At 44.5% G+C, this 27,030-nt stretch overlaps 1 protein-coding gene across 3 annotated transcripts in view; it reads left to right on the top strand.

Moving 5' to 3' along the window:
* LOC144767458 (zinc finger protein 786-like) overlaps positions 1-27,030 on the top strand; it is a 357,248-nt gene that overhangs the window by 188,958 nt on the left and 141,260 nt on the right. For 2 of the 3 annotated variants that reach the window (XM_078650882.1, XM_078650883.1), the window contains exon 4: positions 10,235-10,336. In XM_078650882.1, the coding sequence (XP_078507008.1) occupies positions 10,235-10,336 (102 nt within the window). The remainder of the gene's footprint in view (positions 1-10,234; positions 10,337-27,030) is intronic. The other variant, XM_078650884.1, reaches the window with a different exon arrangement.

The raw sequence follows: 27,030 nt of genomic DNA, 5'->3' as shown, positions 1-27,030 counted from the left end.
TCCATGGGTTCCGTACCAGATTCTGGAGCCGTGATGGCTCTCCGGGGGCTTGCCTCAGACCCAAGAAACCCCCTATCCCATCTTCTCCGATCACTCCCTCTATCGCTCATTCTGCTGTCCAGACGTAGGGTCAAATTTATCATGTCTGTGCAGGTGGTGGGCTGGGGATCTATTTGGGCAATAACATCCTTGAGGCCATCCCTCAACCCCTGATAGAATAGAGACATTCTTTTCTCTTCTGGCCAAGCGGTTTCTGCTATCAACCGATTGAAGTCAGTCATATACGATATCAGGTCTCTCTTCCCCTGTCTTAGTGTTAGCAACTCACGATCTGCACTGAAGGTTGTAGCCCGGCGATCGAACACTCGCTCGAATTCGGCCCTGAATGCCGACCAATTGTTCAACATAGGGTCATCGTTGCGCACCAATGGTACAGCCCAATTAGCCGCATCCCCAATCAAATATGAAATGGCAAAAGCCACTCTGGAATGGTTGGTCGGAAAAGAGGCCGGTTTGCACGAAAAATGCATCATGATTTGAGTCAGGAATATTTGGGTCTTTGTCGGATCCCCTGAATACCTCTCTGGGCTGGCAAGGGGTATAGGAGGAGGAACAGTCACCTGAATCTGTGAGGGAGAGGCATCAAAAGGGTTCCTACTCATTCTGTCCACCTTGTCCCTCAGAGCAGCGGCCTCAGTCTTGGAAGCAGCGAGTTCTTGCTGCACCAACACCAGCGCCTGAAGCACATCCTCTAAGGTAGCCATATAGTCCCCACTCGGATCGGGTGTAGCTATATTCGTGGGCGTGTTATTCTGTCAGGTCTGCTCCACAGGATCCGAGTGATGAATATAAAGCCCACCTCCAAACGTCACAAACACTCTGGCTTTGTGTTAACAGAGGATTTGAGCCATTAGGCGAGGGGAAAAGTAAAATAACAAACAGGGAAGGGAAGGAAGGGGACAGCTGGGAAGGGAGGTACCTGAAACGACAGAACATATAAGGGTAAGGCCACCTGTCGTGCAACACCGTAACATCTAAGGCATTGACATGAATTCTGAATACCTGTGAGGAAAAGGCAGGTCTTTCCTACTGGTTGTTTTGACTGTTCTCTTTTTAGATTTATATGAACGTGAAACCTATAAGGAACACACATAGATTAGACACATTGCATTCCCCATACACTAACACTCTTGTCACCCAAACAGAACCCTCTCCTATACCTTGAACACAGCCTATGCCTGTAGGAAAAGGGATTCCGTGGACGATTCGCCACCATAAAAGAAAATCAAAGAAATGACAGAGCAATAGGCAGCAGTGTACACGTCACAATCCAGGACACGGTAATGCGTGGGAAGCAAAAACCACTGCACTCCGCTCCCTCGAGAAAAGCACCCTCTGAACACAGGCAGTTCCCGGATACCAATGAAGAAAGAAGGCAAAGTAAATAAGCAAGGTGCTTGAGAACAAAACGGAAAGGTCCAGTAAGACACAACACAAAATCCTAGGAGAATTGTTCCTATGGCAACGCGCAGCTGCGACCGCTACAGCGCTCCATAAGTACTGAACATACTGATAGTCCCATAAACCATAAATAATCACAACAAGCGCTTGCACTGGTTGCCTGAAGCTGCGACCGCCTCAGCGCACCGCCTCCTTCAGGAGTAACTCACAGGTCGAAAGTGAACACAAGAAAGAAGACACGGCAACGGGTGGCTTCCTACCACTCCGCTCCGCTCCTCTGATTAGTCCCAAAACGAATAAGCAACAAACGCAGCAGTTCCTTCACTGCGCGCTCCTTGAACAAACGGCAACGCGTGGAGCCCCACAGCGCTCCGCTCAATGACGGAGAAGGTACCGGCGAGGGGCCGCTCCTACCTGACGCGGTAAGTAACCACAGCAACCGTCCAGGACGAGCCCCTCCGCCAGCAGCAAGACGCGACCTCCTTCCTCCAAACCGGATACAGGAAACGGAATAACACGCAACAGGATGCGTGACGCCCTGACTGATGTAGCCTCAGCTAGGGATTCTGGGTAATGTAGTTCTTACCTCGTATTGAATCTAACCAGGCATCTGTCTCGCGTTGCGCTACACTGCAGGCGCCCCGACGAGTCCTGACAGAGAAGATGTATTTGAGAGGTAATGGATGATATATTCCATCACATTTTATTTTTATCTGTGATAGAGAACTGATGATATGCTATACGCACACACTAGAATAGTATTCTGCAGAACACAGACAAGAATTGCTACTATTTTATCCATATGCTTGTATTGAAAAGGGCACATTTAACTCTCTCTAACAGTGACACAATGGTAACAATGTTTAAACATACATAATATGGGAAATTTAAATAATGGCAGAATTACAAATGAATTGTAACAAAAGAAATGTTCAAAACAGAAGGTGAGAAAAAAGTATTTTCTTTATGTCTGTGCTTACCATATGGCTTATAGTCTCCACTAATGGTGCTGTCGCGTTAGTGTGATCAAGGCTGCGGCTGAGAGGCGTAACTTTGACCAAGCGACAGCAATACATCTTTGAAGCATCCAAGGTGGTCTGTGTCCTTTTTTTAAATTTGTGAATCTATCTATCCATCTATCTATCTATCTATCTATCTATCTATCTATCTATCTATATATCTATCTATCTATCTATCTATCTATCTATCTATCTATCTATCTATCTATCTATCTATCTATCTATCTATCTATCTATCTATCTATCTATCGGTAGCCAGTAGGTAGTTATAATTAGGACCTAGTTTCCATAGGAAGCGTGTGTTTTGTTTTGGCAAAATTGTAGGTGCTTCATGATGAATCTTCATGATATTTCCAAATCGTATACTTTAGTTGATTCAGCTGCTGTGTTGGAAGTTTTGGGGTGATCCGTCAAGCTGGGGCCCCTAAACGCGTTTTCCTCATGTTAATTCCTATAGGGATTTTGAACATAACTACAGCACGAACTTCTGGACAGAATTGCAACACATTTGGCAGAAAGCTAGATCTTGGTCCAGAAAGCATACTTTTTGTGGTTTGGTGTTAATCCGTTCTGTAGTTTAAGAAGATATTAAAGGGCAAAAAATATAGATATCTAGGGTTGCGGATCCTCTAGCAGGAATCCCTGGATCCCCACACCAAAGAAAAGACCTAATTGGCTTCACAGAAATGTTGTGGCCGCCAATTTCTTTTATGAAAAACAGAAGGGGTCAGGGTAGAGACTCCCTGACCCCATGGAGGATATAAGTGGGGCGAAAGCATAAATTGTTTTGTTAAATTGCATCAATTTATTTTTTGTTTCAGAAATCCGCGGATCCTCCTGTGGTGCTCAGTGCAACCCCACTCCACTGTGTAATTGTGAATCCTGATGCAGCTTATTAGAGGCCTGCCCCCTTTGTCCACCACTCTGCAAACGCGCCTCCTGGCGCACTACTTGTTGGGGAATGAAGTCCCCTTGGATGCTGAGGGTCCTTGGGGGCAAATAACCCCTCCTGTTACCTCCTGTAAGTCCCACACATCAGGATTGCTGAGAGCTCGTCGGTGGCCCCACACCTTTTCTCCACCACTCTGCAAATGCACCTCCTGGCGCACTACTGGTTGGGGGATGAAGTCCCCTTAGATGCTGAAGGCCCTTGGTGGCCAAGACCCCCTCCTGTTACCACCAGTAATTCCCATACAGTGGGATTATTGATAGGCTGTCAGAGGCTATGTCCCCTTTGTCCAGCACTCTGCAGACACACCTCCCAGTGCACTGCTAGTTGAGGGAGGAAATCCCCATGGATGCTGCGCATTGTTGGGGTCAGGAACCCCTCCTGTTATCACCAGGAAGTCCCATACAGTGGGATAACTGAGAGCTCATTGGAGGCTTTGCCCTCTTTATCCCCAACTGTACAGACCCATACAGCCACTCGCACACCCACTCACACACCCATAAAGCCATTACCAAACTGACTCATACACCCACACAGGGACTCGCATACCCACTCAGAGCCATGCAGCCACTCACATACCCACTCACAAACCCAAACAGCCACTCACAAACCCACTCCAACACCCACTCAGACACCCACATGGCCACTCACACACCCTCTCAAACCCCATACAGCCACTCTCACACCCACTCTGTAAGGTGGGAGTTACAGTTAGAAAATAATATGTAAAAAACCTTAGAAATTCACTTAATCCCTTGGCTGCGGCTGTAATTCCGGCGCGGCACTTGGGGCGTGGGGGGTGTGCACGGCGCCTCCATGCTCGTGATGGAACCACGCCGTCATGAGTCATGGGCGAGCTGTGCTCATGACGGCGTGGTTCCGTCACCACTCAATAATTCGCCCGCACAGGCGGGGAATCAGTGCTGCGTGGGCGGAGCGGCCGCAGCAAGCCGGAACCACGCCGTAATGAGCACACGCCACCCGTGATGGCGTGGTTCCGTCATAAGCAGGGAAGGGGTTAAACAACCAAAGGTTACAGGGATGTTATAGTTAGGAAACTGTTGTGCAGTTTCCACTCATCAGTAGAAACTGTGTGTTTGGGGACAACATAAGCCTAGGATGGTGCCAGACTGACTCTATGCACCCCCACCGGATATGTTGTCCCTTCGACCAGCTCGCTCGCAGTACTGACGTTATCCGGCCAAACCTATACAGGGGTTAACAGTTGTGGCAAACACAGAGCAGGAAAACTCTGCACCCTCAGGAATTGTGGTGACAGACTTCAAACTTTTCGCTCAGTTGCTCGTGCTCTCTTACGCTCAGAGGAATATATCTACTTGTCTAGGGTGCAGATGTACGTTTTGTCAAGAATCCCTGTCCTGGATTATCTAAACCCCTTTACTTGATGGGTAAGAGTGTAAGACCCTGTCTTGGTCATGGCCTGGACACCCCTCACGGACATGTTGGTCAGCTGCTAGTCGAAAGCTTTGGCATGCTGGGACCCCTCAAATTCAGCAAAAGTGTCTCCTCAAATTATGTCACGAAACAGTATGTTATATATAGAAAATGACATCCTTGCCTCAGGCTGAGAGATTGTGATTGACCTGCCATTGTTTGTATTTCACAGATAGCTGCATCGCAACATAGACGTAATAGTAAACACATTTGTGTCACGCATGTGAGGGCCATGTCCCTAATGTCAAGGTAGTGCGATTGTATGCTCATAAAGTGTTCCGTGTCACAAGGTCAGTTTTTCCAAGAAACTAGTCTCAAGAGTTTAAATGCAAATGTGTGTGAAAGGTTGATGTGGTAAAGAGAAGGCAACTTTCGTATGCATGTGGCGTGTGCATGTAAAAATGGCACTAATTCCTACAGGGCCTAACTTAGGCACATGACAAAACAATTTTTTAAAAACTTAACAAAGGTTACAGTTATAGTTAGGCTCAGATTACATTTGTACAAACCCAGTGAATTGCAGCAGTTATAGCTACCTGAGCTAACTATAACTTATCCCCGTGACATCTCAAATTACATCACTGATGACATCATTCACAGAACCCCCACCCACTCACTCACCCACTCACACACATTTAGATCCTCTTGTACACTCATTCCTGCACAACCCCTCACATACCCATTCACATACCCATATCAGTACTCACACAACCAAACACTTATCCACAGAGCCACTCACACATCTACACATTCATACAGCCACTCACACACCTGCTCACTCAGCAACACAGCCACTCATGCATCCACTCATTCACCAATACAGCCACTCACACACCAAATCATACAGACATACAGACATTTACACACCCACTCATACACCCTTACAACCACTCAATCACCCATATAGAAACTCACACAGCCACACACTCACGTATATAGCCACTCATTCACCAGTACAGCTTCTCACTCACCCACCCACTCACTTATCCATACAGCCAACAATGCAGCCACTCCCTCACCTATACAACCACTCACACACCCACAGAACCATGCACATCGCTCACTTACCCTTATAGCCAGTCACACAGACATTCTGTGTTAACATAAGCTGAAGCCATTTTTTTTGTGGCATCCATTTTAGTTAGCCATGTGTTAGCCATGTGCTTCTTACGTCTTCACTGTTGCCTGCTTTTCTATTCTGCTTGAGTCATCAACTATAGTCAACTACGTCAGTACTGAGCCAGAGCACTGCGCATGGTCAGAAAGGCCTGTGGCTGCTAGAATGCACCTGTCTTAGACTGTAACTGTCAGGCTATTTCATCTGATGTAAGCAGTACTGTTTCCCCTCCCACTTTGCTGACCAAGACATATTTGTATGCCCATGTTAGTCAATAACTATTCCTGTATATGCCTACACCTCCTCTTTGAATCTCCATGCTTACTCAGCTGTAAACAGAGAATGTAGCACCCTTGGTTTCTGTATTCCATTGACTACCTCATACAGTGCCCGAGGGTGTTGTATTGATGTAGACCCACTCATGAGAGATTAATAAATCTATTTCTTTGATATTACAGTTTCCGTGCCAATCTCTTCTTAGTTGGTTTAATAACCAGTGGACAGATAAGGGTGAACCCCTGCACCGGTGGGTTCCTAAAAAGATTAATTTCTACAATTTACTCTCCAATATAGCCACTGACACCCACTCGCTTACCTATACACACATTCAACAGCCATTCACTCACCCATACATGCACTCACACAGCCACACTGTCACTCACACAGCCACTCATCCATCCACACAGCCACTCACACACTTCAATCACACACCTATGTAGCCTCTCACATAGTCACTAACTCACCCATGCAGCCACTCACACACCCACTCACTCTCCAGTACAGCCACTCACTGACCCATACAGCTTTTCACATACCCACTCGCACATCCATACAGCCACTCACACACCCATACAGCCACGCAGACATTCAATCACACACTGATACAGTCAGACAACCACTCAGATGAGATATGTTATAAATAGTATGACTAATTACTAGTACAGAAAGAATAATAATTTAACTTATGCTTTAGCTTGGTATATATCTGTAAGTCTCAGAAATGTTTACGAAACACTTACACTCATGGGATGATGTAATCAGTGATGTCATTTGAGATGTCATCGATGATGTCTCTGACCATGTCATGAGTGATGTAATATGTGAGGTCATAAGAACTGCCTTACGGGGTGTAAGTTATAGTTAGCTCAGGTAACTATTACTGCTGAATTTCACTGGTTTTGTACGAGTGAAATCAGAGCCTAACTGTAACGTCCCTGTAAGCTTTGGTTTATTCAGTGAATATATATTTATATATATATATATATATATATATATATATATATGTATGTATGTATATATATTATTAATCAAACGCTTGACTTTCCTTTCACCGACAAACGGAGCCCACTTCAGCATGCGTTCAAAAGAAGTTCTTTTTATTTTCCTTCATGTCAGCCATGACGGGTTTAAGCCATCTAAGCGGCCTTGTTCACACAGTTTCACAGCATCTCTCATCAGTGGCCTTTAAATACCATGTGGTCAGATTACAACGAGAATAGACTCACTCTGATTGTCTCGCTGCCCGTAAATAATTACATTTATATCTGTTTACAGTTCGACAAGTTAAAAATCATCACTCGCCAAAAGGAATTGCACATAAACTTGACCAACTGTGAAAACTTTGCGTCCTTAAGGGATGTATGTCGTTACAATGCGTGGTTTTACCACGCATACCTTTACAACGCAGGTTTTTGCAACGCAAGTTGTTACAACGACTTGCGTTGGGGGGTGCTGGATAGTGGAATAGTTTAATTTACTATCCCAACTCCAGTCCCCGTGGATAGTAGGGAAGGTGTTGGATAGTAAATTAAACTATTCCCTATCCTACAGCGCCCTGCAGATCAAGTCGTTGTAACGACTTTCATTGTAAAACCTGCGTGGTAACGGTACCGCATTGTAAAAGATTCGTGGTAAAGGATGTTCCCCGTCCTTAAGTGCTCTCTTATGCATGTTACACATTTAGAGATTTTCAAGGTTTTTAGAAGGTTTCAGAACACTTGAATATCGCGCTGCTCATAGTATAAATGACAAGTGCCATTAGGATAAACACTATATAGTTACCTAGCGCTCCAGAGCTTCAACATTGATCACAACAATTATAGCCCCACATTTCTTTTAGGAAATCATAGTTAAACTTGCATTATTCATAAATAATGATGTAACAGCGACTCACAGTATTCAATTATTCGGCAAGTGCCTCAATCCAAAAAATTAATGCATACCTTTACAATTTGAATAACATCTTGGGCCAGTCCCCATCTTAAATACCACACGATATTGGCCAGCAAAAATAGGGAGTCATCTTACCATCCTGTGTCTGGATACTCATTCAAAATTGAATTTTTAGTGCATGTGCAGTATGTCTACTTCTCCCCACTAAGGGTCTTTGGTTTATTGGGTTATAAGCATGAATGAAATTCTTCAACATAATTAACCCATTTACCGCGGCGCGAATTTCGCCGCAGTGCGGGTGAAATAAAGGGTGGGCGTGGTTCGGACGGCCCCAGGCTGTCCTCCGCACACGCCCACCGTGACGTCGGACGGCCGTTGGGCCGTCAGACGCACCGAAAAGGTTAAGGCCATGGGGCATCTTACTGTCAAGCAATAGGATGTACCTGGTTTCAAGTTAAAGTAATGCTCTAGCATATATATATATATATAATCGCTAAAATTCACCAGTTAAGGTATGCAACGCTCAAAAAGCATGCCATAACTGACTCAATTGAGTATATTTTGCTCTTTGCTGTCAGTCTTTTTTCTTTGCCATTTTGACATGGGTTTTTGTAACGTGTTTTCTCCATGATGGGGAACATGAGTTATGGCAAGCATTGCATGTTTCAGCTGATGAATTTTGGTCGTTTTGGAGTTTTGTGCCAGAACCTTATTCAGAGTTTAAAGTTTTTTTCACAAAATGTCATGAGTTCTTTTTCTGTATGATGCATTTAATTTTCAACCAGTTGTCCTCCATGTACTGTGGTTAACCCGCTGAGGGTAACCACCTCCCGCATGTTGATTGACCCACAGGGCATGGCCCTAATTTTCTGTTTTTATACTCGCTGACACTTGTTTGGTGCCGAGAACTAACCCTGGGCGAAGCACTACGCTACGCTCGCGGAGTTTGCGAAGTTTTCGCAACTTCGCACTACGCCAGCTGCACGTAGCACAGTGCGAACATGCGTAGTGCAGCGTAGCGTAGTGCAGCTGTCATTTTTTGCTTGTTCGCGGTCCTGAACGTCATGTTCTCGACCGCGAGCAAGCAAAATGACATCCCGGCGAGATTCTCAACGCGAGGAGGTCAGGTTTCTCATTTTTGAGTGGTTGCGCATGCTCGCGACCGCTCTCAATGAGAAACTACCTGTTCGCGTTGAGAAAGCTGCCGCTCGAGTAATAATCTACTCGAGCAGCAGAAAACTACAGCTCGCACTGTGCAAGCTGCCGTTTTCAATGCTTGCACAGTGCCGGATGCTTGTCCGCACTGTGCAATCATTGAAAACGCATCTTGCACAGTGCGAACATGCTACTACGCAGCTCGCGTAGTGCTACGTGAAGTTCGCGTAGTGCGAAGTGCACTTCGCGTAGCTTCGCGTAGCGCTACTTCGCGAACTACGCCCACCCTTACCGAGAACCCAAGGAAAGCTTAATTCCTTGGTAATGCAAACCCAGAGCAGGATTCTCTGACCTATGGCTCACTTTACTGGGGCCCGCAGTTCTGAATTGCTATTTGCAGCCACCTGAATGGTGAGGCATGATTTAGTGAAGCCTGACCTGTCCTTGGGATTCATGGTCCCTTGACATCTTGAATGGTGCCAAAAGGAGCCAAAATATAGAAAGTAGTGCAGAGTTGCTTTAGTTGAGGTGCTTTATTTATCAACTTGCCTAAATGAAACAACAAAATAAGTGATTATAAACATACTATAGCACAACATGAAACCGAGACTCTGTTAAGATTTTGTTTCATGTTTGCCATGAGCATATTGGATGTAATTTCAGTTGGTGTAAATGTTAACTTCTTGCTTTCATTCTTTTACAATTGGTGCATGTTTCACATACATAAAAAAAATTCATGTTGATCACTAGGTGTCAAATGTTTCTGGTTGCTAGTTTGTGGCATATTAAACACAGTAGTTTAGCATTTTCTGTGTGCTTCTCACTATAATTCCCTCAACACAGAGGTATACTCTGTGGCAGTCATTTCCATCTGACATGTATGTACACTTTTTGTTTTCCCTGTAGATCCTCCAGCTTTCAATCCTGATATATTTTTAAGAATTACAACTGAAAAGGCAGAAAACGGTAATGACCCACTTATCTTGGAAGACACACAACTCAAAAGTGGTGAGTTCTGGACCGTGTCGTTAGCTTCCAGTTAGCTCAAATTAGTCACCATATGCAATGAAATTGCATCATAACAAGAGTATTGCCAGCATGTGAAATGGGCAGAGGATGACTTAGAATTGTGACTGGAAAGTTGGCGGAAGTTTGTTTAGCTGCCAACTGGTTCCATGTCACATGTTTAGACAACAGCACTTTTCATGCTACGATTTTTAAACCCATACTTAAAATAAGTAATAATAATAATATCTCAGAGCTCATTTGCACCTAGTAACTGTAGGCTATAACCCAGGAGTTGCCGATGCTTGTCGCTGGTCTGATTTTTCTGTATTTCCTGCCAGAGCCGGGCCTCCAAGGAACCCTCCCGAGCGTGGCGCAGTCTATGACACAGTTTAATGAATGCACCTGCCTCCACTCCATTGTGATCTTGGAGTCCCAATTCAAGTCTCACTTGAGCTGGCGAGGCAGATTTTGGCAACCGAAAGGCTCTTTTAAAGATTTTTGTTGTTAGTTTGTTTAATAATATACTGGTTGTGCCCTTGGTGATCTCGAGGCCGTACGTCAGGGAGTTGATTACTTTGGCTTTCATTACTTTCAGCATGGGGATTAGGCTAGGACCTAGTAGCTGTTTTTCCAATTTTGCAGCGGCCACCTCTAACGACAGAGCTTTAATTTGTAATGCTTCTTTGTGATTGATAAAGGAGCCTCTTGTATCCAATGCCCAGGTATTTATAACTGGGGGTTGACTCTAGCTTTATTTTGTTGAAGTACCACCTTTCTGCTGACCTTTTTTGCTTCCCAAAAGAGATAGTTTTGGTTTTTGACAAGTTAAGCTCTAGATGGTTTCTTGGCGTGTAGGGTAGCAATTCATCCAGTAACCTCTGGAGATCCACTTTTGTGTGACTTAGCAGCACCAGATCATCGGAATAAAGCAAGTTGGTGATGCGAGTCCCGTCAAGTTGAGGAGGATGGCTGTTTACACTGTCAAGAGCTGGAGGGAGGTCGGTATAAACAAATTGAAAAGGAGTGGGGCCAATACACACCCTTGTTTGACGCCAGTTTCAGTTTGGATCTTCCTGGAAATGTGGCAGCCTTCGCCCGGCTTGATTCTTATCCACATTCCGTGTGGAGTTGAATTATTGCCTGAAGAAGAGGCTGTGGTATGCCCCACAATTTTAGTTTCTGCCTTTGCAAATCCCTGGGCACACGATCGAAGGCTGCTTTGAAGTCCACAAAGCAGCAGTGGAGTTGGATATGTTGGCATGGCGCTTTGTCCATCAAGGCGGTTAGCGTTAGCAAATTGGTTGTGGTACCGGTATTGGCCACAAAGCCCGTCTGGTTAAAAGGAAGGAGCGCGTTTGTTTTGGCCCAAGCCTGTAGCTCCTCTGGTAGAATATTTGCAAAGTACTTAGACTCCATGTCAAGAAGTTCTACCATTCGGTAATGTTTTGGCTCATTTCTCTTCCCACCTTTGTAGATTGGGTGGATGACTGCACCTCGCCAAGATTCTGGGACCGTGTTGTTTAGACTGCAGTAAAGAAATAAAGGAGTCGGGTATTCTGACCATAGGCTGACGTCAGATTTGAACATAGCTTGAGGGAGGCCGTTCGGGCCTGGGGCTCCTTCAGCTCTGGCATTCCTTATGAAACTTGAGATCTTATTTTTTAAGGCATCCAGTGACACCGTTGGTTCTGGTGAGGTACCATTCCATTTCATTGACTCCTTGTGTGTCAGATCTTCAGGTGGAGTGTTTCCAGGCCGAGCCCGCCTCGAGCTCTCCAGTCCCGAAAGAAGGCACAAGGGGGTGACGGGGCTGGCACAATCAGTGCAAGCTTCCTTTTTGTTGGCGTCTCTGAAGTGAAGATATAGAAATGTACTCAGACTGCTTCACTAATGTTTGCCCTACCGTATCCATTTGCACTTTGGTTACTCCTATTTACAAGAGACCAGAATTGCTTCAAGTTAGGATTTTTACTTTTATGGATAAGCTTCAGCCAGAATTGATCCGAGGCCGCTAGTTTTTCCTTTTGTGTGGCGATTCTAAAGGCTGCTTGAGCTTGCTTGTAGTTATTGAAATAGATTTTATTGCTGGGGATCTTTCTTGATTGACGGAGTGCTCGGTTCCTCCTGGTTCTTAATTTCTTTGTGGCTTTTGCGATGTAAAATTGAGAAGATTGGTTTCTCTGGACCCTCCTTGTAGGAAGTTCGTTGAGAAGGAGATTTGTAAATGAGGCCCAGCCACTAACAATATGAGTATTTAGCTCTTGAGAATGATGTAATATGGCTCTGTATTTTTCCGTCAGGGAGAGGGCCGTGGAGTCTGACCACTTTATCTGCTTTAGGTCCTCTGTGTGACTGCCTGAATGGGTGTGGGCCAGTTCTTGATGATGTGGGTAGCCAGTGGAAAGTGTTATTATTTGTGCCCGGTGATCACTCACTCCTTGTGGGGCAATTTGATAGCTCTTGATCCAGGGCAGTATTTCTCTGCTCCCTAGGGTAAAGTCCAAGAACGACAGGGATCTGTCATCTGATCGGGTCCATGCGGGCGGGATGTCAGAGGAAAAGCGCCCATTCAATAAGGTAAATCCTAGGCTGTTGAACTGCATTACCACATATTCACCCAATGTTGATGATTTGTTCCCAACAGGAATTGACTGGGAAGCAAAATGTGGAGGAATTCTTGGGTGGTCCGTTCCTGTGTCGTCGGCAAGATTGCAGTAGAGATTAGTGTTGAAGTCACCTGAAATGATACTTGGTGTACTGCCATACTTGCGATTAGGTCGCAAATGGTGATGACCAGGCTGTCCATTTTAGATTTTTTCTTAGTGGTGCAGGGGAAAATATAGGCATTGAGGATGAGCAGCTGAGGGTTTGTGAGCGAACTTCCCAGAGTTATTCTAGAGAGCCAGTCCTCCTCAAATTTAATCTGTTTGATGCATATGGATAATTTTGTTGATACATAGATTGATAGACCGCCACTTGGTCTGCCGAACTTGGACTGCCTGGTGGCAGGTGTCATAAACTTCAGAAAGCCCACTATTGGTATACTTTCTCCTGCCCATGTCTCCTTTAAATGGCGGATGTTGTGTTCTTTTAAAAAATCCAAGATGGCTGGGGATTGTTTTTCCAGGCCAAATCTGTTGATGTTCCAAGAACATATAGTTAGACTGTGGTTAGTGGTGGTTCAATCGGTCTGGTTTCTGGATAGGATCCCCGGCAGCCATAACCAGTCTGCTTTACAAAGATTTAGTTGCTCAATTGCGGGCTCATGGGTTCCAGCTGGTAAGCTGCCTCTTGCGGACCTCAATACCGAGTAGGGGGCTGAGGAGGAGCTAGAAGTACCCGCCTGGTTGTTTTCCAATATTGAGGGGTAACGAGGGGCACTTGGTTTTGTTATTGTTATACTCCAGGTTTTAAATTGGTCAATTTTCGTCAAGACCAAATCCTGGGTTGCCGATGTTACCAGTGTTACTTGCGTGGCTTCGCCTGTGTTAGATCCGGTAGATGGAATAAATTCGATAACGATTACATCTCTCGATTGTAGATGATTTAGGTCTGGTAATGATTTGAAAAGTTTTAGTATATTCCCCCGGTTGAGAATGTCGTGAGGGCCCATCAAAGTAAATTCTGGGATGAGCAGCAGTTTGGTGTTCTGAGGGCTGCTTCGAGACTCACGAGGCTCATTGGCAATTACTGGCTGTTTTTGCTTTGGTTTTTCTTCGGAGGGCTTTCTTGACAGTGCATGTATAGTGAATGCTAAAAGGGGCAATTCCTTATAGTTGGTGTTTAACGATTGTAGGAGTTGACTTTTATTTATGGGCACCAATTTGCTTCAGCTTGCTAGGTTTGTATCGTTCTCACAACCAGATTCTATAGCTGTACTCTGTGTGCATGATTTGTTCTCCTCGACGATAAGAAGACGAGGGAAGCTAGTTTCCTGGGCTGGCATTTGAATAATTGCAGAACTATGTTGCTCTGCTTCTGATACTGGGTGCTTAGGAAATGGTTGTTTAGAACCAAGTTTTACTTGTATTGATGGCTGGAGTGGGTATCCCAGAACATGAGGTGGCCCTGACTGCTGACTGATCCCGGTTAAGGGTTCTGTCTGAAGGGGCAACTGATTTGGTATTAGTTGTGGGCTTGTCAGTTCTCCTTCCAAAAGTAATGCCGATGCGGCCGATGAGACGTGTCCTGGAGGTGCTGCGTCGCTCCTACAGGAGTTACTCATATTTTAAGTTGTTAGGCCAATTTTTAGTTTATTCCGCCTTTTTCGTTGTCTTTTCTTTTCCCTTTTCGACAACCTGTGTGAGTTATGGTTTTTAGATGGTTCGATGGAGGGTAGTTTAGCGACTACTGTCTCTGTTGGGTTTGGGAGAGTTGGACTGGTGTGTTCTTTCAAGCGGGGTGGATCATGTGCCTGGCTTGATCCTGGGTTGAGGGGTCTGGCGACTTGGACTCCGAGGGTTTCTTTATTTCCGTTAAGACGCTTGAAAAGAATTGGGGCACAGATGAGAGGGAATCGATTCTAGGGGAGCAGCAGCACACTGATTGCACCACTTGGGTTTGGGCTCGGGCTTTGTTGATAAGAGAGTTAAGCGCCTCCAATTTTTGGTCGATCCCGGCAGTGTACACCGCAAGTGTGTTTAGCAGGTGCACCTGCATATCCATCTTGTCTGAATGGTATGTTAGTGCAGCTGACGTTGTTAGAAGGGTTTGTAATAATTGGGACCATAGGATATTAAGGTTGGCCGAGGGAGAGCTGTCCTGCCTTTCAGACTCTTTGGGTTCGGTATTGAAGAACGATAAGTCCAGAGAATTGTTAATTAAGTTAATATTTGACCCTTCTCGGTTGACTGTTTGGTCGGCCTCTTCCGCATGATTTACCTTATCCAGAGAGTAATCTGATTCTGGTTGAACTGGGATGCTATAAAACGCTTGTGGATGGGCCCCGGCCTGTATTAATGAGGCTTTTGGACTCTTTTGTAGCTTGTTCGATTTAGGATCGGTTGAGGAGTAAAATACAGATGGGGAAAACTGACTTAAATTTAAAAATGATTGAAGGCTTGACGGATCAACGTCACTATGGCTTATTACCTTCGATAAAACTTGTTCTGGATGAGTTGTATCTTGGACAGAGGGTTGGAGGGGAGCCTGTAGTGGTTGACTGACGTTCAGGGGTTCTGGGCCTCGGTTACCGGGCGATTCTGTTGTTGATAAAGCACTTGATTGCCTTAAATTGATGGACCCTCCGTCAACGCTGTGGATCAGTGGCAGAACCGTAATTTGATTTGGCCACGGCTCGGAGGCTACCGGGGCGAATACCTTCGAGGGGGGGGGGTTCCTGCTGTTTAACCTGGGTGCTTGTAGTATTCTTCCGTGCTGTGGCTGGGACTGCGGTCCTAAAGTAATCCCTTAGTGAGGCCTTGATTTTTGTTGGTTTAGATTGTTCTTTAGAGCCAGATGTTTGTTCCTCAGCAGTTGGTTAGGCATGTACAGGCCCTGGATCAGAAACTGTCCTTTGGTTTACCGGTGTTTGGTGAGGCGAGGAGGCCATTGAGGGTTCTACCGGAAGATCGCCGTGGTCCATTTTCTTTGCACCTTTTTTGGGGAGTTTTGATGGGGCTTTCCTTACTCGTCCTGACCTCATCCCCGGTGCCTTTTTGCTTTTTTTTGTTTATTTATTTATATTTTAAGGGGCGCGGGGCTTCCCAATTGATCCTAGAAATTCCCGTTGAATGGTTTGAGTAGTGGTCCAGGTTGGTAGATTAAGGCAGTCAGGTTAAATCAATATGGGCCCTTGATTTTTTGTTGATTTAAAGGTTTTTGTTTTTTTCTCTTTTTTTTCCGTATTAAGAGCCTGCCTTGTTACCAATGCCAGATGACCCTTAAGTGGTCCTTTGATGATTCTTGGATGTCCGTTTTTCTAGAGACCCTGAACGGGTTGGGGTGAATTGAATTTCCTGGTTTTTCCTAGTTTTTCCTTGTTCGTTCTTTGCATGTGTCCTTTTATTGGTTCTGTCCTTCCAGCCGCTCCTATGTATTGGTGAGGTGTTAGAGCTGAGGCTGGTGGAGCTGCTGACCGTTGTTAATAATTTTGATTTGCAAGTGATGTTACGTTTGTTCTCCAATCTTTTTTGAAGTAGTTTGTGAAAGGCGGTAAAAGGTAGTAGAAGTCTCGGAGATCCAGAGGTCCCGCAGTGTCTTGCCTCCTCGGCTTCCGGGTCACAGCTGCAGCACCTAGGCCCCCCACAGCTCACCCTCGCCTTGCCTTGCCCCTCCTCGCCCCACCTGCCCCCCCTCTGCCCCCTTCTGCCGCAGCCCTGCTCACAGCCTTGCCGTGGCTGCTACTGGGGGCGGTGAGAGACTGGGGTGGTGGATGAAGGGCAGAGGGCTAGGGTCGAGAAGAGATGATGATGGACTTCAACAATGCCCCCCCAGGCCACAAGCCACGGGCCACAGGAGGGGCTCAGGAGTCACGGGGGGTCACAAAGGGGACCCAAGGAAGGGCCACTGCACGGAACACCGCAGCACCGTAGTCCGCTTTGCAGACCTCTTCAGTCTTCCGCAGTCCTGGGCCCAGCCAGCCGCTTATAAAGACGGGGGTTTAGGACAGCGGTCAGAGAGCGGGTTCAGGAGAGAGAGCAGGTGCGGCAGAAGCAAAGCGACTCTCTCACCGGGGGGATCAGCACAGACGGTACTGCCGTCTGCAATGAGGGACCGGGTGGGGGTCCAGAATCAAGACAGGGACCGCTCCAACCATTCACCGCCCCACCCCCTGTAATGTAATGCTCAGCCTACTTATGTGTCTGTTAGAATGTTATGAATTAGAATGTTAATGAGCTTAGAGTCAGTTGATCTAAGGGCTGAGCAAGATACAGACTGCTCCTGGTGGGGTTCCTTACTTATATACTTAAGTTTCTTATTTATGTATATTTAAATTCCTGTGACCCTATCTTTAATAAATTCACATGAAGATAATCAACAACGAATGGACAATTATTCATAACTTTACATCTGGCGACGTTTTTAAACGGACCTCCGTGTCAATTACAAGAGACTTTAAAAAGGAAAACGAAACGGAACGGAAAGAAGCTATGATTAAAATAATAAAAGACAAGGATCTTTGAAACAAAGAAAACCTTCTAAGCAGCTAAAACGATTGGCACCGAGAACCCCACAAGTGACCTCCCACCGGTCGCCCTTCACATCAGATGTGCCAGTCTCTGCTCGGTTTTCCTTCTACTTATCCTGCCACCTTGTGAGTCCCTGCTGAAACAAACGTTTCATTACTTGACCGAAGTATGAAGACGAGTTCCGGTTGCAGAGCAGATTACACAGAACCCAGATCAGAGAAAGACATTTTGAACGAGTGACCGGAGGACAAGAGTTTGTATTCCGCTTTCTCCTCGACTGATCTACACATCCATGTACTCTCAGTGACATGCTCTGTCTCGTGAAGAAGGGAGATTTACAGTTACCTCAGCTTCAGTGTATCAGGCGTTTACTGTGAGCATTTTCTTAATTTTAAAACTTACATTTTACTCTTTCCTGACAACCTACAGTCCACAAGTCTTGTTTCGGACTTGAAGGTGGAGTACAGTCCCTGTATGTACCGCACCGCAGGTGAGCCCATCGTGTTTGCAGCGTTTATTTGAGTGCTCCCTTTTGTTTGTTTTCGCACCTATTGGCGCGACACATTGCAGTGACATTTTGCTTTAATTTTGGTCATTTTCAACAACCTTTCAATGTGGCCTACCACTTGACTGTTTAACCGCCTTGCCACATTCAAATCCCGCTCGAGCTTATTACTGAGCGCACGCACTCAGCGCATGCCACCTCACCTGCTTCCAGTGTCACCGTCATCCTCCTCTATGACGTGAGTCTGCTGTTTGTGTCATTGGAGAGCACGCTATTGACGGGAGCCTCCCGGTATCTCCCACGTTGACAACGACGTGCCGTCATTATGATTAACTCATCGTCTCATGTGCAGTCTACAGTCCATCTGCCAAACTGAAATTTCAGTTTTCTTTACAGCGATGGGCACGCTTTGTTATTAATTTACCTATTGCCTGTCAGCATTCTCTACAGCGATAGGCACGCTTTGTTTTAGTCTTTTCCAATGCAGTTAAGCAAATTCATCACAGCAATAGGCACGCTGTCACTGTTGCTCCAGACTTCCATTCCACACATTCTCGGCATGTGTTCGCAAAAAAAAAAATTTGGAGCGCAGATCTTCCACAGATACTGAAATCATTTTCTCGAGAAACTCGTCACGTCGATCTACTGTTTATGGAAGTACAGTACTTTTATTTGTCACAACACTGCCTCCTAATGGTTATTTTCCATCATTACACTTCAATGATGAATTTATATACTTATGTGAATTAGAGATTGATAATGCAGACGTCAAAAGTTCCGTAGTGTTACCTTTACCAAGGAGTTTTATAGTATGCAGATGATGTCACTTTTCTCTGCTATAATATTTCTACTATTATTTATTTACAGTTACATTAATAATAAGTTTAATGATTTAACTTTTACGGCGTTTAAAAAGTTAAAATACAACGATGTTGTACCACTATTTTACTGTTAAAAAAAAAAAAAAAGGAAAAATGCAAAGGCATTCTCTTCTGTGATTTTAACCATACCAATGCAAATGCATTCGTCTGTGCACTGTTCTTAAAATTTATGGTTTATTAGTTGTGGTTTCTAGAAATGCAAATGCATTCTCCTTCGCACTAATGCAAATGCATTCATCTGTGCACTGTTCTTAAAACTCATAGGTTATTACTTAGTCCCTTAAAAATGCAAATGCATTTAACTGTGCACTGTTCTTTAAATTGATGGTATTTATTAAGTGTGCACTGTTCTTTAAATTGATGGTATTTATTACGCGTGGTCCTTTAGAAATACAAATACATTCGTCTGTATACTGTTAACCACACCAAGCTTTTAAGCTCCACTGGTACAAGCTTTTAAACTCCTCAGGTTCTCTGAAATGCAAATGCATTCAACTGCACACTGTTCTTTAAATTAATAGTATTTATTACATGTGGTTCTTTAGAAATGCAAATGCATTCGTATGTGTACTATTAACCTCACCAAGCTTTTAAGCTCCACAGGTACAAGCTTTTAAGCTCCTCAGGTTGTTTGAAATACAAATGTATTTGACTGTACACTTTTCTTTAAGTTGATGGTATTTATTAGGTGTGGTCATTAAGAAATGCAAATGCATTCGTCTTTATACTCTTAACCACACCAAGCTTTTAAGCTCCACTGGTATAAGCTTTTAAGCTCCTCAGGTACATTTCATGTATTGCAATTTATGCACATGTTGTACTGTTTTTATGCTACTTATGTGTGATGTGTCCCCATCTATTTAATATGTTTAACATACATTCATACTGTTACACACATTTCTTTGTGTGTTATATTGTTTTTATGGTGTGTTCCCCACATCATGGTGTGTCCCCACATCTACTTATGTGGTGTGTCCTCATCTGAGTGGTGTGTCCCCACCTAATTTTTCATACTGTTTTATGGTGTCACATCTACATATGTGGTGTGTCCTCATCTATTTAATGCGTTTAACATTTTGTGTGTATATTGTTTCATGGTGTGTCCCCACTTCTACTTATGTGGTGTTTATACGGTGTCATGTTTTCTTTTCAGATTGTACTCTTGTATTATTTCATGTTAGCCCGGCCAGCTTTCATGATCTTTGTACCTGAGTCGCTTCCTGTTCGTATTGTGGGAGTACTTTGGTTGTTTGTTTTGGGAAAAAGAGAGATGAGTGATTGAGTTGTCTTTAGTGCCTTCAGTCCCTCTTAATTAATTTTCCAGTCTTCTTCATTGTTTCCTCCATTCACTATTTTATCTTTTCATCTCAGTTTCTCCTTTTATCATTATAAAAATATTCACTACCTTATCTTCTCATTGAGTTGTCTTTAGTGCCTTCAGTACCTCTTAAATAATTTTCCAGTCTTCTTCATTGTTCCCTCCATTCACTATTTTATCTTCTCATCTCAGTTTCTCCTTTTATCATTATAAAAGGAGAGATAATGTAATGTAATGCTCAGCCTACTTATGTGTCTGTTAGAATGTTATGAATTAGAATGTTAATGAGCTTAGAGTCAGTTGATCTAAGGGCTGAGCAAGATACAGACTGCTCCTGGTGGGGTTCCTTACTTATATACTTAAGTTTCTTATTTATGTATATTTAAATTCCTGTGACCCTATCTTTAATAAATTCACATGAAGATAATCAACAACGAATGGACAATTATTCATAACTTTACACCCCCACCCCCCCTGCAGTCTTCTGCGACCCCACACAGCCTATATGCGCCTCCCACTGTAATCCTGCTGTGATTCACGGGTTACGTGGCTCCCAGGCCAGCACAACTCCGGAGCACACTGCCGAGTCAAGCCAAGCCACAAAACAACTCAAACTGAGCACTGTTCCAGCCGCGTTTTCGTTGCTCCCACCGTGGCTGCCGTGGCTCTTGGTGCAGGGGATCAAAACTAGAGGCTTGCGGCTCGCGGTAACAGGGGTCGTCCTCCCTCTGCCTCTTCACCGCCGCCGCTGCTGCTGCTCAGCTCAGAACAAGTCGAGTCGGGGAGGGGGGGGCTCCTGCCTCCTTGCTTCGCCGCTTTGCCTCTCGGCTTCACCTCTCAGGTTCACCTCTCGACTGCTGACTGCAAGTTTGAGGGTGGAAAATGAACATGAGATTTCCCATTAATAATTGCGTGCACCCAGCAAAAAAAAAGATAAAATGATGGCAAATGATCAGTGTATGTGTGGGATCGATGGTGGGGATAGAGAATTGAGCGGCAGAATGTTTGGAGAGCAGAATGTTGGAGTGTTAGTAGGTCCAGTAGGAGTATGAATGATATTTTGAAAAAACTAAAGTATTCTATTCTGCAAAGAGAAGGTTCCATTCGTTTATTTTTGATAAAATACTCCGAGACTCAGACAGTGTCAAAATATCTTAGCATTATTTTGAGGTGAGGATTAGGGGAAATGTCAATGTGCAAAATTAGATAAATCCTATACCGTATATTATTCCTTTTTGTGAAGGGGTAACTTTGGTAGAGGAAATTACAAAGTGCAACAATGGGGGCTGATTACGATGTCGGTCGGAAAGCCTCCAACCGCTAGTTGGAATCTTTCTTACCGCGGTCGGAGACTTTCCGACCGACTCGGTCAGTTGCGAACCGACTGCCTGATTACAATGACGGCGGTCGGGCTGGCCATTCTGACTCTGTTCTGACCGGCTCTCGGAGTATTCCTGTCGGTCGGAACCACTCCGCAATCCCCTATGGATGGCGTTTCTGCCTATCAGGATTACGATATCGTCTTCCGTCAGCCTTTCCGTGCTGGCCTTTCCGACACGGAAAGACTGTGGATAGCAACTTTGCTGTTCCCTAGCAGGGCCCCCTTGCCTCCGCGGCCTATGGTTGGTGGTTGAGGGGGTACCTAGGGGACCCTTCTCTAAAACCCTGCACACTGCAGCAGGCACAATGGGGTGCCTGCCACAGGGTGCAGGGTTTTACACCCCCCGGCCCCATTTCTCAATTGAAGCCTGTATTATGGCCGGTGTGTACGGGCGTAACCCAAGCCCCCTAGAGAACAGTTGGATTTCGACCGAACAGTTTTCAGCCTCATCGTTATCAGGAGGTCGGAACTGCCGACCTCAGGTCGGTTAGTCCTGAGTCCGAGATGGTGTAATAAGTCCCTAGGTGTGCAAAGAGTTGATTGGGTAAGGTTTCTCATGTTTCTGTATAGTAACGTTTTTTGAGTATTCAAAAGTTGTTACTAGTGACTTGTTTATCTTCTCTTATTTATGTTATAATTTCCCTTTCATTTTGTGCAATTTTCATTCAGTTAGTTACGTCATTTTTGTTTTTTCATTTATTGTGCATTGTTATTACATAGATTGGTGAAGGCTTAGTTGGTCTAACATGTATATTGTAGGTGTCACACGAGAGGGGGATTCCAAGGCAAGTGCGTCATTCATCGATTTATCTGTCCACTCACCATTCTGAAATTGGCTTAAATAATAGATTCAGGAACTGGATCCTAGCCCAGTTTGAAAGATTATTTCTACTATCCTGAAATGTATCCTCATATTTCCTTTTGTTGGCTCATATAAAGCCATAAAAGGCCTCTTACATTCATATAAAAACGTAATACATACAATCCAATCACACAAAAATTATGTTTAGAAACATTACTTTCAAAAGTTTAAAAACTGTTTTAAGAAGAAAACAACTGATCATCAACTGTAGTAAAATCCATGAATGCATCCCAGAGCAACAGTCTGGTCTCTAGACTGAAGCTTTGAATTGATATATCATACCCCAAATAGATAATTTGCAATTTAGAATACAACAGGGCCACTGGTATTAGGTGTGCATACCCTCGGGGTTAGATGGGGTTCCCTAAAACTATATAATTTGCAAAGAGGTTTAATCCATCGTGAGCATTGCTTTTTGTAAGTCCTGCAAAAATATAAGACATTTTCTATGGTATCTACTACCCTGCATACCATTGGGCAGGTGCTTGTGTTGTCTTTTTTCTTTTTCTACGAGGAAGTAAAAGTCGGTAACGGTAAAATCCCCAATCTGAATTTAACATAAAGTGCACATGAAAGGGTTTGGACACATGTCTAGGTAAAAGTCAAATTTAAATAGGGCAACCTTTGAAATATTCCCCCAGAACGAAATTCAGAGGTTTAAATCCAAGTGAATTGGAAGAGTTGGAGGAATTTGTATTAGTGACTTTATAAATGAATTCTCTGCTTTCTCTCATATGTCTAGATTACTGTGCTCCCAAATGTCCGCTCAATATAGAGCAGCCCCACAAGCTTGAATCCAATTTATTTCCATGGTGAGAGAAATGTGACCCTGATCTTATTAGATCATTCGGCCGAATTTGACACAGTTAATCATACTCTCCTATTCCACCGAATCAAATCGATTGGCATTAAAGACAATTCACTCAAGTTCATGACTTCCTTCTTAGCTGATCAACTCCAAACAGTTTTCCTTGGGGATTTTGCATCACCAGCCTTCTCACTGCCTTGTGGGATGCCTCAGTGCTCGTCCCTGAGCACCATCCTATTCCATCTATAGGTCACCCCACTTGCAGCATTGATCAAATCCTATGGTTTTGCACTGGTCTCAAATGCTGATGATACGCAGATCACTTTGTACGTAACAGGTAATCCTGAAGCCACGGCTGGTTCAGTTTCACGATTGCCTGAAGCTGAACTCCACAACAAACAAGGTTGTTCTGTTTGGCAGTAACCCCTCCTTTTCGTCCTCCAACTGGTGGCCTCAAGACTGGAAACCCTGCCCACCCCAAGCAGTAAAGCAAAAAACTTGGATTATCATTGACACCAAGCTAACCTTCAAAAGGCAGATAAATCACCCTACCTCCTTGTGTTTCTACAACCTGAACATTCTCAGGAAAGTCCTGCCCTATGTTCCACTCAGCCTGCAAAAAACGGCAGTCACTGCCCTCATTTCTTCTAAAGTGGACTACTGCAATAGGCTTTTTATTAATATTCAAAAACTTTTTCTGGACAAGTTACAGACGCTGCAGAACGCAGCAGCATGGTTACTGCTATGTATCTCGAAACATAAATCTGCATCCCAAGCTTCCCATTGGTAAACACATCCAATTTAAAGCATTCTACATAGCCACAAGTCCTTGATCTGATTATCTGTTAAGTTTCCAATGTTACACCACAATACGTTCACTGTGCTCATCCACTCTTGGAAATCTTATTTTCCCTAGATTCAAAAACGTTAACTGGAGTGGGAGGGTGTTCATAACATGCACAACGAGGTTGTGGAACTCGATATTGACATAACTCATAAACAAAGCAAATCTACAAGAATGTAGGAACCTGGCTTTTTAGGTTGAGCTTCGATCGACCTGTAATATCTCTACTGTGGGGTTTGGCAAACCCACCTATTGCCATTGGTTACTGTCTGTGGCATTCAGCACTGCTGGCTTCTTATTGGTGCATTTGTGTAAATGCCCCACCTTTCCATGCTTAATTCCGTCGCTGGCGATTTCACCCAGAAAATATTTTGTTTGCTCATCACACTGTACAGTGTGTGATGGCCCTCCTCCTTGTTTGTTTTCAATTACGGTGTCAAATGCTTTTTTTCACCCGCGATTTCAGTTTCATGGCGAGCGTGAGGCTTTATATGCAGCTCGCCGTATTTTTAGGTCTCGCTGAGCCATCGCGTTAGCACCATTTGTCCACCTGCAGCCTTTGGGAGGACTTTAACGGCCGCTTTGATGTTCTCAGTGAGCCGCGCTGCCCCTGAGAACATCAAAGCGGCCGCGAAAGTGCTCACCATTTGACACCCCCTCCCTTATCCCACTTCCTGCTTGTTTTGTCAAGTGTCGTCCATGTGCGAACGTTCATGTCCTATAGACTCAGTGATTTCTGGTGCTTACTTAGAAGGAGGCTTGTTTCTATACAGATGCGCCTCTCCCCCCATGTTAGTGTCGACGTTTCTCTCCAACATAACCATTGTGTCTGAAATGCGTCGCATCTTGTCAAGCTAACCCCAAAACAAAGAAAGCCCAAAGTTTACACTCGTGCATCTTACACAACACCGACGTTTCTAAGTCATCAAGAGCCGGATGTTGTGAAAAGTTGCACATTCACGTTACTATGGTTGAGGCTGTCCTACCGTTTCATCCTTCCGAGGTTGATGACAGTGCCATGTGTTCAGTTTGATAATTTGTAAAAACGAATGTTAAATCGGCAGGTGGTGTTACATAAAATGTATTTTTCCTAAATGGCAAAAGATAATGTCGCTTGTACACGCACTTGAACTGTTATGTACACACAATGAGTGGATAAAAAGGTTGCATCCGTCTGCGGCAGGCATGTTAACCTAACACATCACAGATCCATCTGGCAAGCAGCTGACTCAGCGATTTCTGGTGCTCACTTAGAAGGAGGCTTGTTTCCATACAGATGCGCCTCCTCTCCCCCCGCAATAGTGTCGATGTTTCACTCCAAAATAACAAGAACAAGAGAAGGAGGTAGAGCCAAACGTTGGATTTATGCTCCACTAGGTATCTAAATAAACAAAGGAAATCCAACATTAAATGGGAAGAGAGAGTGATCAATGAGTATTGAAGCACTCAGTGTTTGTGAAAATACCCCTCACACACCAAAAGGCCCCTTGGTGTCATGCTTCATCATCGGGGTCTTCGCACCCCTCTATCGGGATGCGGCGTGCTGCGACCGACGGCTACGTGGGAGCACTTAAGGTAGTGGCTATGTGTGGTGTACAGTGTGTGGGTTATGTTTAAAGTGAGTAGGGAGTGTGGTGAAAAGTTAAAAAGTACCTGGCACTAGAGTGGTAAAGAAATTTTTTTTATTCTGTACTCTGGCTGGTACTGTTAAAAGAAAGTGCAGGGCGAGGTCAACCTGTTGTATTAATGAACAGGACCTCTGATGTGCTTTAGTGTCGACATGTTTCGGAGACAAGCTCCTTCTTCAGGACGGGGGCACAGACTCCCTTCCCTACTCACGTCTTCTACTACATAAAAATGTGTATTTACAAAAAAGTGAATTTTTACTTGAAATAGGCTAAGTGTGCCTACAGCGGTCTGCTACAAGCACAATGACCTGTAGAAAGACAAAAAATATATGTCACCTAATGGTTACCCATGTAGCGGGTAGTTCATGCAGGTGCAGTCACCTGGAACCTCACCATTTGCTTATTAATAAGCTCGTAGAAAAAAAGGGGGGGACTCACAACACATACAACATAAAACACATAGAAAACTAGGATTTTACTGTAAGTTGTATTCATACTTGTGAAGCTTGGTTGTAGGCTTCATGAGCAAAATAGGAACGTCGGGGTGCTGCTCCAATGGCTATCTGCAGTGAAGAATGATGTGGCTTTTATAATTCATTCTGTAACACTTACTTACATAGATGGGTTCAGACGATCGTGGCATATTAGTACTTCTTCAATATCATACTCACAAAGTCAGGACGCTCTGATCACCGCCTTACCCCGCACGCTGCTCCGCTGGTGTGGAGTCAGGTAGCGGTCATGGTTATTTATAGCCCGTTTCACTAATTGGGCGGAAGGAAAACTGTTCCCATGTATGGGTATTCCGCTATGTAGCCATACAGGGCGTCTGTATGTTATAGACGCGTTAACACAGGATCAGCGTCTGCATGCGTCTGTGGTTGATCCTGAACTTGCGCGCCTGCCTACCACTGTTCCTGGGCGCATGCGCATTGGGAGATGGTGTGTTCGTTCCTTGCGCATGCGCACCTGACACACGCATGTCAGATTGAATGTCTACAGTGCGCGTGCTGCATTAAAGTTTTCAATTAGAGTTTTCAATGTTACTGTTGTCCGAGTTATGAAACGGGTTTCCAGGGGTAAATAAAGGAGAAGATAGCCATATGCTTATTGACAGATTTACTGAATCGGACGCATAGTCTCCCTAATTCACAGACGGACACTGTCATTTCCTGAATGTCTACAGTGCGCGTGCTGCATTAGGGTTTTCAATGTTATTGTTGTCCGAGTAATCAGGACGAGTTTAGAGGGGTAAACAGAGGAGGAGAGACCTATATGCATATTGACAGATTTCAGATTAGGATTCGGATTTATAGTCACCCTATATTGCCTAGCGG

Source organism: Lissotriton helveticus, chromosome 7 (assembly GCF_964261635.1).
Source record: "Lissotriton helveticus chromosome 7, aLisHel1.1, whole genome shotgun sequence".
Taxonomy (NCBI): Eukaryota; Metazoa; Chordata; class Amphibia; order Caudata; family Salamandridae; genus Lissotriton; species Lissotriton helveticus.
Note: the sequence above shows the minus strand (reverse complement) of the source record. Positions and strands in the feature narration are given on the sequence as shown.